At 45.9% G+C, this 15,882-nt stretch overlaps 2 protein-coding genes across 13 annotated transcripts in view; one reads left to right on the top strand and one right to left on the bottom strand.

Annotated features, from left to right (window-relative positions):
* Nucleotides 1-15,882, top strand: part of MED12L (mediator complex subunit 12L) — a 150,752-nt gene that overhangs the window by 83,262 nt on the left and 51,608 nt on the right. The gene's annotated exons all lie outside the window — the stretch shown is intronic.
* On the bottom strand, nucleotides 13,455-15,261 carry P2RY13 (purinergic receptor P2Y13). The gene is made up of 2 exons (XM_040613270.1): nucleotides 15,114-15,261; nucleotides 13,455-14,597 (listed from the first exon to the last, which is right to left on the bottom strand). Exon 2 carries the CDS (start codon nucleotides 14,581-14,583, stop codon nucleotides 13,549-13,551), a length of 1,035 nt encoding a protein of 344 aa, XP_040469204.1. The 5' UTR covers nucleotides 14,584-14,597; nucleotides 15,114-15,261; the 3' UTR covers nucleotides 13,455-13,548.

Raw genomic sequence — 15,882 nt, 5'->3', positions numbered from 1 at the left:
GCAGTCCTGAAGTTCTGAGCAGTGCAATCCTGGCCTCTCCCCTGGCACCACCGCCTGTGCACTGCTGCCGGGTTAGCCTCCGCCTGCGGTCTTTTCAGCTCCTTCCTGACACTGTGTTTTGCAGTTGCTCATCAGCTGCAGCTCCCTGCTCAGAGTAGAATCAGCTGCATCTGGCTGACTAGGATCATGTCTGGTGAGGTCGTGAGTATCTCTAAGGTTGGAGACTCCACAACCGCCCCGGGAAACCTGTTCCAGGGCTTGAACGGCCTCACAGTAATTAAAAAAAAAATAAAAACAAACCCCAAAACAAACCCCAAACCAGAACACCGCCACTTATAAACCCCTGTACGTTCAGATGGAGCCTGCTGTGTGTCAGTTCCTGCCTCCTGTCCTGTCACTGGGCACCACAGACGGGAGCCTGCCTCCATCCTCTTTGCACCCTCCCTTCAGGTATTTGTACACGTGGATAATGTCCTTCTGAGCTGCCTGTTCTCCAGGCTGAACAGTCCCAGCTCTCCGGTCCAGCAGATGCTCCGGTACATGAGTCATATTTGTAGCCCCGTGCTGGGCTCCAATATGTCTGTGTCTCTGTCGCACTGGGGTGCCCAGATCTGGGCGCAGCACTACAGGCACCGGCAGCGCTGGGCCAGGAGGAAGGATCGCTCCCTCAGCCTGCTGGCACTGGTTTGCCTAATGCAGCCTGCGAGGCTGTTGGCCTGCTTTGCTGCAAGGGCATGCTCCTGGCTCACATTCAGCTTGTCTACCGGATCATTCCCTGTGGAGCTGCTTTCCAGTTGGCATCCAGTGTGTCGTGGTGCAGGGGGCTCTTCCTCCCCAGGGCAGGGTGTTGCGCTTCTCCTTGCTGAACTGTATGAGGTTCCTGTCGGCCCATTTCTCCAGCCTGTCCAGGTCCTGCTGGATGGCAGCGTGACCTGCTGGGGTATCAGCTGCTCCTCCCTCTTTGGTGTCCTTAGCAAACTTTGTCCTCTTTCAACAGTTCTTTTGGTGCTTGGAAGACACAGTGTTAAATCTCTCACCAGGTCACATTTCTAGCCTTCCCTTCCAAGGGGGAGGCCAGAAGCAATATATATTTACATGTATTTTTCCAGAATAACTTCAGCTTTTGCTTCTTCTAATTTCTTCACAAGCTTCTCTCCCAGCCTTTCTGTTCCTGTTCTGCTTGTGTTTTCATGGGCGCAATGGGCAGCATGGAAATCTTTGTTAAATAATCACCCTTCAATTCCAGACTTACCCAGTTTCTTACTTTTCCAGTGTGCCTTATTATCCTGAAGTCATAGTCTTTTAAATTGAAAATTTTAGAAACACAGTAGTTTGGGCAAAAAGCAAAAACTAGTTATCAAGTTTCAGCATGTGGTGCTTGGGTGGTCTTGAGCTCCTTCCAGAGGAGCTGGGCTCTGCACAGGCGAGCGGGCTGGGCACTGCTGCGGAGCACGGTGCCACACAGCCACCTGGTGCCACACAGCCACCCGCAAGCCCGGCTTGCTCTGCCGCAGGGACCTCCCGAGAGGCGCCAGCTCGCTCCGTGCCTCTGAGGTGAAGATGCTTTGTCAGGCTAGATTTGTTGGAGCTTTTTGCTGAAAGTATTAGCTTGTAGGTTTGATTATTGGTATTGTGCAATGAAAAACATTGTTAAAAAGCTCGTAATGAAACTTTAAAAACAGTCAAGGTGTTGTCTGGGTCAAAAAGAATAGGAATGAAAGTATGTGACTGATCACATTACAGCTTCACCCATTGTAGCTCTGGCTATTGTGCATCTGCCACATCTCTCAAATACTACAGGGGATACCATGAAAAAATACCTGGGGGGCTGGGGGGGGGGGGGGGGGAATTATATTGGTACATGCATTTGGACAGTGCCGTTTAAACTTTTAGTAGTTCCAGTCTCTCTTTTAAGTGTTTTAGTTTGCATTGAAACAATTTCTGTTGGTTTTTCTGTGTGCAATTCTAATTTACGTTGCCAAAGGAAAAAAAATCCTCATCTGCTGTTGTCAGCCGAGTTTTTTTGTGCTACGACACAACTGACCATGTTAGCTACTTGCAGCAATACCAGTATTTCAAAGAGGAAGGAAAAGGACAACGGGGATTTTGGGGTGTGACTGGGAGAAGTTCAGCCTGGTACAGCCCCGATTTTTCATCAGTAGCCTGGAGAGTTCCCACTCTGGCGTTCTCAGAAACGGATGGACTGCAAACCCTGGGCTGGTCTCAGGGTGCTGGCTGCAGGGATCTGCAGCTCTTCCTCTGACCCCGCTGCTTTGCCAGTTCTTGGCTCTTCCTTGTATAGTGGCAGAAGGTGCTGGTGCAGGGAAGGCAATATAAACCCGATTTATACTGCTTATCAGTTGTCACTTGGGAAAATGTCGGTTGGTGACGTATCAGAGGAAAACCAAGAAGTTGTGGTTATTGTAGTATCTCATGTGAGGTTCAGTGTTGGTCAGATGTGGAAACATGCTTTTGATAATTGAGGGTGCAGGTTTTTTATGTTTTTTTTTTTTAAATTGATGGTGTGTTATATTTCATGTTTGGAAGGGTTAAGACCACTGAAACGTAAGAATTAATATCACTGACTTCCTCTGGAGCTTTCTTGGCAGCACTTGGGTTGGTGTCCCTTGCAGCCTGGTTTCCTGTGGATCCCTGAGAGCTGGCAGCAGTACAGTAGATCTGTAGCTCTTGGTTTATGTCAGGAGTGTTTTCGCTTAGTTTCAAAGTTTTAATAAATATTGCACACTTTGAGTTTGATGCTGCGGTCTTACTGCACATGTCTTGACTGGCTTTTGCTGGTGCTCATTTGGTCGAAGAGGAAGGCTTTCTGCACTTTGCTGTGCGAAGGTGAGCAATGGACTTGTCATAGAAAGAGAAGGAGCTTCCCCCTTCGTTTGTTCCTGGGTATAGCTGGTCTACTGCTACATGCAGTGAGTAGAGAGAGCAGGCTTCACGGTTGAGCAGGAGCATCTAGCCTCTGAAGGGCTGCTTCTGTTTCAGCAACTCCAGGCTGTGACTGTCTGCCTCCCGGTGCTCGTTCCCGGTCTGCCTGGGTGTCTGTCCCCCCAGCATAGCCACGCTCCCGGGCTCCGCGCGGCCTGACGGCCCGGCACCCTGGGAGCTCTGGGGTTCCAGCACACGGCATGGGTGCGTGCTAGTGCATGACAGGATGCAGATGCTGGGCGAGCTGGTCTCCCCGCTCCCTCCCTGCCCGGCGGGGGGCCCTGGCAGCTAGGGAGGGGAGCCGAGGGTGAGACAGCAGGGCTGAGCTGGGAGAGGCAACCCTCAGTGGGGAGGGAGGAGGAACCCATGGCTAGTGCTGATGAAAATTTGCTGCTTTTTTCTCACACCCCCTAATGCAAACAGATGCTTTCTGTTTCTGAGGTCCCTGTGTGGTTTCCACCTCTCTCCCACCTCTGCTGCCCAGCTCTCCTCTGCCTCCTGCAAGAGCTGACCCACGTCCTCTGCTCTGGGGGGTGTCCCCAGGTGCTGCCAGCTCTCCCTTCCCGTAGAGTGGGGAGGGAGGAGAAGGTCTGGCTGCTGCCTGAGAGCTGGCTGCCTACCCAAAGAGTAAGGTGGCTGCCAGAGCAGGCTCGTAGCCGGAGAAATGCTGGAGGCTTTCACGCATCCGGGGCCTGTACTTCTGAGAGTGAATCTGTGACATCTGCTGAATGCTTGCCCCAGTTTCCTGGTTTCCCTTTTTGAAAGAAGATTGCAGAATCTTCTTTAAAAAGATGTGAAAAAAGTGGGTAATGCTACCAGATTTTCCAGACCAAGCTCAGGTAAAGGCAGGTGTCTATAGTCCTTACAATGCACAAACGGCAAGTCATTTTTTAACATACAAAAACTTTAATTGGACTGCTGCTTTCAGTTCTTCCTAACTAAGAATAACCTTTTCAATCTGAAAGACTCCCTAAATGACATAGGTTTTTGAAAGCGCCATATATTTTTCCCAAACTTTGAGACTAATCAGATGTATAGTTTGTAAGTTGTTTGTTCGGAGCTATGTGGTTTTTCCAGTGAACCTGACAAGTTTTAACATGATCTGAGTGAAGTATGAAGGAAGAGAACCTTTATTCTGTATAATATAATTAAGAGAATTCAAGTATGCTTTCCTTTACTGAAGGAGGTGAAAAGGAATACAGTACAAACCTCTTCTAACAAATTCAGATGTTATAGTTACTGAATCTTAACTTTATATGAATTAACCTCTGCCAGGAAGCAAGTTACTGAAACCATGAACCCTCCTGCACTTTGATTCGTATCTTAGAAGGAATGATTAGTAGAAAACCTTTTTTTTTTTTTTCTTCCATTGGGAAAAAGATAACAAGTAACGTTTAATGAATAAATAAAAGGTTAGTAAAGTTGTGCTATTTTGAGAACTTTCATGCTTTTAGTTGATCTGATATTCATTCAGTTTACGGTTCCAAGCCTGGTTTTCGGCACCTGTATCTTAATTCCTGTTTTCTTTTCACTTGAGGGTGATTAAGAGCAAGACGATTCACAGAACAACTTATCAAATGCTTTTCAGATGGTCAAAGATCACTTACCTGTCGCCATTGTTGCCTTCTGCTTGTGTCTGAGCTGCATCTCCAAAGTGCCTTAGACACCTCCGGAACGCTTCTTGAAACTACAGTAGGCATGAGAGTATTTCTTGCGTTAAGGTGGTTAAGTAAACCATATCTGGAAGTAGGCTTTTTTGCTTCCGATGGCTTTTTTTGCGATACCTGATCAGAGAGTCAGAATTCCCCTGGCCAGGAGCAACTGGAGCAACTGGCTTTCTCATTCCTGGGAATGACTCACATGCCAGGGTAGGTGAGCGGTGCGCTCCCGCTCACTTCCTGGCTCCGGAGCAGCTCGGGCGCCCAGGACGCAGACAGTGATTCACCTGAGAGGTGGGTTAGTGCCTGTTAAAGGCAGCAGTCTTCATGCAGGGAGACGTTGCAAACAGTCTCAAGTTGTGTTTTACAGCAACCCGTGCAACCGTGCCTGTGCCTTTCGGTTAATACAGTTTTGGCTGCAGGGTGAATGTGAATTCAATGTGATACTGAAAAATCTTGTGCTGGATAGATGCAAATATCTGCTAATTGAGATTATCATGTCAATTATTAATTTGACTATATTTAGACATCTTTAACATACTTTGAACAGATTCTCTCTTCTAAATAGCTTGTAGGATGAAAGTAAAATGTTAAATCTGTAGCTAAACTTTTAAGCTAAAATGACTAGACTGTTTACTGCAGGCTTTTTGCTGTCGTGAAGGTGTTCTTCATGACTCTGTGAGCCCACAGACTTCTGCAGTCGGGCTGTCTGTGGTCCTGGGTGCACACACATTTAGAGTAAGATAATTCAGTGCCTTAACAGCATCAAAATAGTCATGGCAGTAGTTACCTCAGGACAGAATTTTGCTTTGTGTCAGTAGAGCACGAAGTCATCAATTTACCATTTCTGCCACCTTCTTAAAAAGAAATCAGATTTATTTCTCCCTCATTTAACTTGCAGGAGAAAATAAAAAATAAACTTAATGCTACAAGAGTGCAATGGCTGCAGAGTCACTTTTCTCTCAGACTGCTCTGTCTGTTCTGCCTGGACCTCTCCATACGCTCTTTTTTTTCTTTTTTCTTTCTTTTTTCCTCAAAGATCTGAGGGACTGAATCCCCAGGCGCCCTTGCCTGAAACTGCATAGCCTTGTGCATAGGTGCCCTTGACAGCTGCGTGGAGCCTTGTGAGGAGCAAGAGCAGGACCTACCAACTGCCTTCGTTGTTGTGAACAGCTTCCTCTGGCCATGTGTCTAGGGGAGCCTGGTACTAATTTTCACATTTCTGCTAGTGGGCAGACTGTAAAATTCCTACTTGCCTCAGGACTTCTCCCTTGAATCAGGTACAGTCCCTGATCATAGGAGACTTCTGACACAGCTCATCTTTGAAGACCAGCTTTTGCAAGGCAAACCAGCTAATGCAAATGAAGCTAGCAGGAACACGTGTTATACTTCTGTCATACGTTTTCAGCTTTATTATTACAAGCTGCCAAACTGATCTCAGGAGCTGGATATTCTGACATTAATTGGTGGTCCCTGTTGCATGCACATGCTGGAGTGCGCACATCGCATCACCTGAGGATGCAGAAGGCTTTTTCTGCAGTTAGGGAGAGGAGATTTGATGAACTCAGACCTTGCACATGGCTATGTAGGGCAGTGTGTGCCAGCCACCATTTCACCTTCTCTCAACTGTCCCTTGTGCTCCAGCAGCAGCTGCTTGTGTTTTGTTCCCCTCCCAGCTGCTTGTCCTGTTTCTAGACTAATAGTGCCTTCTGTTTTTCCTTCCACTCTTTGGTTCACCTCCACCATGGCTTTCAATCATTTTCCACCCTAACGTTACCTGTGGTGATCCAGTTTGCTGTTCTGAGTGAAGCCTGTGTAAGACAGGAGTATGTGCCTGACTGTTGGCCTTGTAGGCTGCTCCTCCTAGTTGAGAAGTTATCCCGTGGAGAGAGCAGTGGGAGCCGCCCTGGGTTATGGTGGTAAGTGCTATTCTCAGTTAGTGCAGCTCAGGTATGGTACAGCTCACTGGGTAGCCATGCAAACAGCACAAACAGCTTCATTTCTCAGCAGTGTGTCTCTTAAGGTGTTTCTCTCCTGTCTCTGTAATAATCACTGTCTTTTTTCTCCGTTAAGTGGAGACCTCATTCTGCCTCTGGGGAGTGTACAAGGCTGTTCGTTCTGCCGTTCTCCCATGGCTTTGCAGTAGCTGGGAGGCTCCAGAGCTGTGAGAACATCTGCCTCTGTTCGTTGTGCTCCTGATGGGCCTCATACTGTGAGTTCTTTGGCTGACTTTCAGCACGATCTGGTTTACCTGAGGACAGGGTGCAGTGCAGATTCTGTGCTGATTTTGGGGGTTAGCCTCATCTCCTTCCTTTTGAGAATTCAGAGGATTTCATTTAAATCTCTTTCTCTATTCTTTTGGGGATTTCTCAGATCTCTTCCCTGACACCACATGTTGGGAGTCAGACCTGTTTATGCTCAGCTTTGCATCTTACCTTTTTCACCACTTTTCCACCACTGTGGTCTCCTCTCCCGTTATCACTGGTAAAACAGCCATAGGCCAAAGAGTCTATTCTTTGGTTTTGTTGCAACTTAGACCTGTCAGTATGTGTGCTAGGGCTCTGTGAATATACGCTCTGACAAGGTGACTTCTTGGTCTTTTCCTGTGGGTATTGCCAGTGGTGATTTTCTGTCTGTATCCTGTGGGGCCTGACTGTGCAAAGGACCCCAGTCCTGGGCGTAGCTGTGCAGTGTCATGGTCTGTGGCTGCTGTTGTGCACACAGATTATCTTCACCACATCTCAGTTGCCCATCTGAAGCTGTTCGGTTCACCTCTTGGCTAGTGCATCCTTTCAAGGAGCCAGCTGGAGATTAGGCTGGCTTGTAAGTGACTCGCTGCCATCAGGCATGTGGGCCGTGGAGATGAGCGACGTGAACAGGGCTCGCAGTCTGGTGCTGTCAAGCTGTGTCCTGTCTCTGAATGTGGGAGAGTTGTGTGAAGGTGGGTTCTTGTGCTGGCTTCTCAAGAATTGGTTGGAATTAGACTCTTCGAAGTTCCCATCTTCCAAAAGCGTTGCTCTCAAGCTACATCTGAACACACATCCAGATGCAACAGTGGACATCCACTCATAGGTCACATAGGTAGGTTTCCTGAAGAGAAGCCCTCTGACATTTCAGGGGAAACACTGCAGAATTTGCAGGAGAAATCAACCTCTCTTCCATTGACATGCCTCATAATAGATGGTTCTTCTCTGGGATGTCTGGACAGCCCAAAATTCCAGTGTCAGAGGTCCTTAGAGGAGCAGAGACTTCACAGCTTGCACACTAAACAAAGCATTCACACTGTGTTGGTCTTGCTTCCAGTGTTGCTGTGCACAGGCTGCCTGACAGCATGCCCCTCCGCCGGGGCTCTGTTGGCTTCTGCCTCTGTTCTGAGGAACAGCAGACTCCTGGGACCAGCGGCTTGGGAACTGGGAAGTCTGAGTGCAGTGGCTGAGGGCTGGAAGCAGATTTGCAGACAGATCATAAACAGCAGTTTTAACACTTAAATCTGAAAGTTACACACTTGACTTGTGTTTTGCACAAGACCATGCACTCCCAAGCATGGTGCTGTACTGCATCCCTGGAGTGGGGCATGATTCTGACCCAGGGGAGGTGCTGGCAGATGCGTCCATTTCTCTGGGCTCAGTCCTGCAGAATTTGGTCAAGACACGACACAACAGCGTTATGGTTCGGTTTGCGCTGCTCTTCTTCAGGCACCTCTGATGTTGGTGCTGTCGTAGGCTGGGGTCTAGGAAGCAGTGCTGCAGGGCATGTGGTGGGGAAGAAGGGAAGACATTAGAAGTGAAAACTGAAATGTTTTAAAAATACAAATGAATTTCTTACAGAGACCCAAGGGTTTAGTAGTTGGTACTCTGTGAATGGAGTACACATACCAAAGTCTGTATGCTAAATAGATTCCTAAAATCTACATGAGAATGTTTTGTTTTTTTTGATGTGGTGCAATGGCACATTCACTTTTCTTTAAAATCTCTGTATTTGGTGCATCAGTAAAACTTGATGGGTTAGAAACCACTGTCATAGCATCCCCTAGCAGGCTTTTAACTCAAACATGTTTGGCTGTTCTCAGGCTGGAGCAAGTTGGGACTAGCTGGCACTTGAAAAGGAAATGCTGTGGAGCTTGTCATAAAAACAATGCAAAAGAAATGTGAAGCTCTGATGTAAAGAAAAGTTGAAAGCTAACTTACAACTTTACTGTTGTTCACATTATTTAAAGGTTGGATATCCCTTTTTGTATTCTGGTGATTAGAGAGCAATTCTCAGATTTCATAAGAGCCTGAACAACGTTATTGCAACAACTACTGTGTTGCTTCATTCTAAAACTCCTTTACTATCGTATTTAGCAATATGAACTACAGGGTTATTTTAAAGCAGATTAGCCACCTGGATAATATAAGACTGGCTTTTTCTTTTTTTCAAACATAGAAAAGTGGTAGCAGGATCAGAGCTTGCAACACTGGGAGGATTCCTCCAGCGTTGTATCTTCAGATGTGCAAGATGGAGGTGCTTTTGTCAATGAAATTGGCTCATGGGAGTTTGACACTTCCCATTTCCTTAGGTGGTTTGCTTCAATCACTGTTTTGGTGGCTGTCACTAAAAGGGAAGGAGGGGGGAATGGAGCTAATTAAAAACTGACTCATTTCTTCCCTTCCCTTCCTGCCCCCCCCCCCCATCCTTGAGGTCCTCGTGCTATGTTTCTAGGTAACCTGAAGTTACACACGGTGGCTGGCTGATCCTGTCTATAGGCTTAGGTCTATTGCAGTGTCTTTAGTTTTCACATGCGACCTGCGGGCTCTGTGCATTTGCGTGTCATCGTATGGGTAGCATCTTTGTTGCTTGACTTGGCTTCCCAGCTCTTGGTCATGATGCAAATGGTTGTTCTGCATTTCTAATTAATTGCAGTACTGCTGTGTGTTATGAGAGTTTTCTCAGTGCTCAGGGTTGTAGGAGCCTTGATGGAGGAATGTGTATCACTGTGCCAGAGTCGGGACACGTAGTCTGCATTCTGAAGTGCAGAATTTGTCTTTAGGCATTCAGGAATTAACTTGCTGTCCTTCTGAAGAGGCAGTCTGATACAAAGTTCGGAAGGCTAGATGGTGCATGTATTAGGCAAAAGTATAATGCATTTCCCTTTTCTGAAACACAAGTAAAATAAAAAATACAAAGAAATGTATTTAAGCCTTTATGTACCCAAGTAGGATTGATTTGCTGCAAAACTTGGCTGCCTGGTGCCCTTTAGTTCCCCTACTGGCAACCCAACAACCTGTAAAAATGTTTACAATAAGTGTCAATAGTTTGAACAAGTGTAAGCCCTGGTGCCAGTTTTCCAGTTTCTAGGTTGTTTGTTGCTTCTAGTCTGGAGCGTAGACAAAGCCAAGCAAGTGAACGTTTCGATGTGGAAAGGAAAAGCCCTGCTGCTGCCCCATGGTGGTGATGGGCCGGGTTAAGCACACATAAGCACACATGTGGAAACGTTACGTGCATTTGCTCTGTCTTGTCCAACTGCTGAATCTAGGAAAAGCAAGAGTGTTTTTCTCAGCAGCTCCTGAGTGTCAGGACCAGCCTTTTCAAGTTAAGTGGGGAGAAAAATCCGTTTTGGAAAAATTGTGACTGTTGCATTGAATACACTTGTAAACTTTACTGAATTACCTAAATTCCATGACTGCACTAAAGAAATTTGGAGGGCCCAGAAGAGCAGAATGCTCTGGTACTCTCTGCCTGTGGTCTAGGCTGATGGCTTCCTCCTCTCTGAGGGAAGTCTGTTCTTGAAACATGTCTCCATTTTGGTCAGGTGTAAAATATAACATGTTGCTTTGGTTATTTGTTTGAGGCTTAAAAATCAGAGACCTAAACTTTGAGGCATTTTAACTGTTAGGATTCTTACTTCCATCTGGAGGCAGGGAAATAAAAACGTGCAGAAAAAAGTGCAAAATCCCAAATGTTAGAATTTAGGGGAATTTTTTTTTTTCCTGTAAGTAGATCAACCAGATGTTCTATTCTTGCAGTCACTTTGCATTTCTGTGCTGCAGAGTTTAGTAACTCTGGCTGCCTTTTACCTACCTAAGAAGCAGCAGCTGAAAAACAGATGATTAAGACTCCTCTGAAACCTTTGGCACACCCCTTACTTAAGGAGCAACTCAGCCCATTTTGTGGTTACACCCACCCTTACATGCAGGCTCCTAGTACGTAATTCTGACTGTGTGTAATGCCAGTATGTGTTTATGCACAGCATTAAGTGAGCCTGGTATTATAAGCAGTAGGAATGAGAAAACAAAAAAAACCCCAAACTTCCATGGCGGAGTAAGTTTTCTGTTCTTCAGCATTTTCATAGTTTATTGCTGCCACACTGCTCATTTTATTTTACTGTCTTTCTCTGTAATAACCACAAAAATGGCCCAGAGTTCCACTTTTAAATCCAGAGCTGGATACAAGTCCATGCTGAGAGTTCTGGGCACCTGCATAGCTGCTATGCTGGTGTGATTCATTTGGAAGAGGGAGGACCAAGCCGCAAAGCTTCGTGCTGAACTCTTCCCTATTATGCCCAAAGCTCAGGAACAGAGATTTCCATGGGCACCTGCCTGGTGGAAGGTTACAGCTGGTTTACAAACCATCTTCTCCTGATGTATAGCTCTGGTCACTACATTAATTGCTGTGCTACGTCAACAGGCTTAGAGAAACGTTTTCAGGCTCCTCATACTTTTCTTTAAGCAGTTGCTGAAGTGTTGACTATTTTAGCAGCTAAAAATGTACCTAAACTAAAATAGTGAAGTTAATCCTGTTAAACACTGTGTATGTGTGGGGAGAGAGGAATTAATTCCTGAATAGCAATTAATCCTGAGAGAGAGAAACACCGTTTGAGATAAGGTTGATTTATAGGGAAGTTCAGACCCAACTGAAAGCTGACTGGGGATTAGTTCAATTTCCAGTTGTAAAAGGGTGTTACAGTTACAGAAAGTATGTAATGTGCCTAGCGGAGAAGATTGAGTGAGTAGAAATTGCTAAATAAGACATACATCTACCTGTGTGGCAGAGGCTGGGGAATCCCAAAGGCAGATGTAATTAATGCACAGTAATCTAAAAACAGTTTTAAAAAAAACAGGCTGTGTGGAGCAACCGGCGTGATTGTATTAGGCTGCTGTAAATACTTAATTTCTAAAAATAGCAATCAAGTGGTGATCAAAGCATCTGGCACCTGTGAGGAGGCATAAAGCTGGCAGGAGAGCTTGAGAAGAGGTGAAGTTTGTTCCTAAGGGACTTGGCTCTTTCCTCAGCGAGGTGCTGGCACGCTTCGGCTCTGCAGTGTCACAGAGCAGCAGGAGCTGAGTGCCCAGGTACGGGGCAGTGGGCAGGGGGTGACGGGAGCTACAGCCAGCAGTAGGGCCGATGGAAAAGAGCAAGTTGGGATGCTTTCCCTGAGGTCCCTTCTGCAATGCCACGTCACCTGAGCAGTGTGCAGAGGTAGTCATCTGGGGTGGCAGGTATATCGGGGGACAAGCAGCAGGAGCAACATGTTTGAGAAGCAAGGAAGCAGCTGTAAAGTCCCTTCCAACATAAACCATGCTGTGGTTCTATGATTGCTGAGGGCTAAGGTAAGTTTAACAGTTTTGTGGGGTTTTTTTATATGCTTTGTAGAGTTGGAGTCAGTAAACAGTTGGTATCTCTTTCACGTCTTAAAATAGTGAAATAAATCCCAGGATTTGTGATTAGAAAGGCATTTCTCTTTAGGCACAGTCTATTTGGACTTCCCCTGTAGGACAGCTAAGGAAGAGGTCTGCGGGTAGTGCAGTGAGCCAGGTGGAGAAGGGTTTGCTGGGCGAGGAGGGTGAGGCAGTGCTGCCTGCTGCCTTCTCTTCGCCTGTGGATGGCACTGGGAATGGGGAACGTGCCACCAAGGGCGACATGTCTGGGTGTTCCTCTCTGCGAGTGGTGGGATAGAGGTGAATGCCACGCAGCTCTGGGGTGCCTGTGGCAGGGGAGCAATCCTGGGTTCTCTGCTGTCCTGGGCGAGGAGTGTGCTCTGGGGGCTGGGGTATTGCCAACTGTGCCCTCCCGCAAAGCCCCGCTGAGGATGGAGAGGAAGGATGGTGAAACAGTGTAGGCAGTAGGAGAGCAGTTATGTGCGAGAGAGGCGGGTAAGGATGGGGAGGAACCATGTCCTTCTTCCTTCTGTCAGGTATGGTTCCTCCTCTTCCCTGCCCTGTGACGTGCTGGCTGAGCTGACACCCAGCGTAAGAATTACTGACATACAAAGTTAACAGCTCTGGGGTTTGATCCCAATTAAAGCCAAATCATCCTTAAAAGCAGCTATAGTCAGTAAGCTGCTTAAGTGTTAACAAGTAAGTTATTCTTGTTTAAAGCGGATAGAATTATTTTATAGATTGGCTTACGTTATAGGAAGGTATTTTAATTCATGGGCTACAGTCTGTCTGTATCCTGTGACGTGGACACAAATTAGTGACCAAATTGGAAAAAACTCCGTTCTGGTTCGCTTTGCAGAGGCAGCAGAGCAACACGAGACTGCAAACTGATCATCCGTAGTTTTACGCGTCACCGATGCTGGTTTTCTCTTCAGACCGACGTGGTTATGGCTGGAAGTCACATGAGTGACTCTGAGGCAGCACGGCGCTGTGTGGCATGCATGCAACCATACTGGGGCTGGGCAGGTGCTGCCACGACACAGCGGGGCTTCTGCAGCATTTGATTAGCAGTGATGGTGTCAGCAGGAGAGCACAGTTTGGGGGGGGGATCGGTGTTTGATCAGGGCCAGCAGTGACAGTTTTTTGTCTATAAAGACTGAGCAGTGAGAGTAAATAAGGAAATTCCATTTTGACATTTTTATTAAGTATTAATATTACAGTACAACTGCCTTTTCATTTTCCACAGCAGAAATAAAGTATTTTTTAAGTTCTCTATGAATATGCAGAGACTGTAGAGCATGAAGCTGCAGTCAAGATTCGGTAGCAGACGTTCGTGTGTCCAGTTCTGTTGTGGGGTTTGTATGAACTGTTTTCTGAAATGTCTTTATTCTCCTGCATAATACCTTTTCTAGAAATGGTTTGCACAAGAACATGTATATCAGGGGGTCCATGCAGACGTTTGTGGCAGCCAGCCACAGAGTGCTTTCTTTCGCAACAAAGAGCTGGTTCTGCAGACGACAGTCCATGTGGGTGGTCGTTTGACTCAGAGTATAGGGAACCCTGCTAAAATGAAAGGGAGCAAAGCATAAGAAAAACACAGTGAAAATGATGAATACTTTTCCCTTGATCCGTTGTTCACTTTTGTTGTTTTTCTTCCGTGTTTTTATATAAGACTCATATACCTTTTTGGCAATAATTATATAAAATAGAAACATGAGGATGAGTACAGTCCAGAAAATAAACTGACAGATATAATTGACGGCTTCATGCCATTTGAGTCCAAAGTAGTTCTTCAGTGAGGCACACTTCTTCACTGATTGGGGTGTTGCTTTCTTGTTTGATAAGACCATGTTAGGCAGAGAGAGAACAAAGAAGAAGAGCCAGACCAGACCCGCCAGGATCTTTGCTGAGGTCAGGTTTTGCACCCAGAACTTCCCAAAAGGTCTCACAATCTTGAGAAATCTGTCAAAAGCAATGAGTCCGAGTAGCACTATGCTAATGTACATGGTATTGTAAAATACTACAGCTGAGAAGCGACAGACAAAAGCTTTGAGTTGCCATGGTCCCAGGCCAGAGTCCGTTAGGATTTTCAGAGGAAGCATCAGGGTCATTATAAAATCAGAAACTAAGATATTTTTCAGATAGACAATGAAAGTTGATGTGCTTGGAATCTGGAAGAAAGCCCAAAAAGCCAGGCTGTTAAGTACGAGTCCCAGAAGGAAGATGAGTGTATACAGTACTGGGAAGACGAGGTGGGTGATCGTGGTGTCTCGGTGGCACTGCTGTGTGGAGGAGGGTGCTCCACTGGAGTTACTGACAATACTCTCATTTGCGATGTCTCCCATTGTTTGCAATAGACTTGGGTGAAAAGAGAGAGAAAACATAAAATATAACATTCTATATTTCAAATTACATGTTTCTTAGAGTGACTGTCAGGTTTATACAAATAAGCACAAAACCTGAGTGTGCATTCAATAGAAATCAGCCGGTCTAGTTCATAGAAAATGTAAATCTTTGCCTAAGTTTAAGTTGTTTACAAACGAACATCTAGTGAGAAGTTAAAATGGTATATTTTCATTATGGAGGCCTAAGATAATACGATAGCAAGGTATAACAGCATATTACCTAGAGCACCATTTACATGGAAATGTATTTTAACATTAAACAGAAATTTTACAGTTGTGTCCCAAAAGCAAGGTGCTTCTGGGGAAGCGACTTCTGGTATTTCTTACCAAGCATACTCCATTTTTCCTTTCTCAGCACAATTTTAAGTAACACATAAGATGCACACTGCTGGTTATCAGCCTCTTACATCTGAAAGGCAGATGACAGAGTGCCCCATCACACCACGTGAACGCTGCAATCATGCAAGTACCTGAGCAAACCTGGCAGCAACTGTTTCAGAGTGTGTTTGGCTGTCTTCGGTTCATACGCTGTTCCTCTGCCAACAGAAGCGTCGAGCAAAGTATTAAGAATGGAGAAATGTGTAGAAAGACGAGACTTTTTCTGTTGGTGTGGTATGTTGTTTCCTTCCTCATTTTCATGTATCACTCGAGTTAGTTAATCATGTTTGCTGTTGTTTTTCTCTCTCCCTTTTGCCCTCTGTCAGAAAGTACACTGCTTTCTCCTATACTAAGAAAAAAAATTACCACATCCATTGAGACAGGCACGTTTTCCAGCTCTTGGTTTGTGTGAGGCAGACCTGATGGCACCTATACTGTGCCATTATGATTTGGCTCCTTTAGAGATGTGGGGTGAACAAACACAGAGTGTTTCCTGACAGTTTTCCGGGACAATCCTCAAATGTAGCTCTGAGCCCTTGTCTGTGTGTGTGCGCTCCCCTGTTCTGGACAGCACTAGTCAACAAATGTGTGACCAGAGAATCAGGTCAGAGTCATCCTTACAGTGGGTCACTCAGCTACAAAATCACGTGCGCCACCATATTCAGAAATTGTACCCCTCCCTCTGTGGCCTCTTAATATTGACACGTAAACCTGAGCTTGACTTTTGATCTCCAGAATGGGACTTTTGGTTTATTTTGTTGTCAGTGTAGCCAGGTGATACAGCGTGCTGGTTACAGCTATTTTCTGGGTCTGGCAGAGGCTGTTGCTACATGGTATGCTTTGTATTTATTATGTGTTTAT

Source organism: Falco naumanni, chromosome 13, assembly GCF_017639655.2.
Source record: "Falco naumanni isolate bFalNau1 chromosome 13, bFalNau1.pat, whole genome shotgun sequence".
NCBI classification, from domain to species: domain Eukaryota; kingdom Metazoa; phylum Chordata; class Aves; order Falconiformes; family Falconidae; genus Falco; species Falco naumanni.
The sequence above is the reverse complement of the archived record's forward strand: the minus strand, read 5'-3'. Positions and strand labels throughout refer to the sequence as shown.

Bases quoted from the DNA above. Each gene is read 5' to 3' on its own strand.
- P2RY13 (XM_040613270.1), bottom strand. From the start codon at position 14,583: ATGGGAGACATCGCAAATGAGAGTATTGTCAGTAACTCCAGTGGAGCA.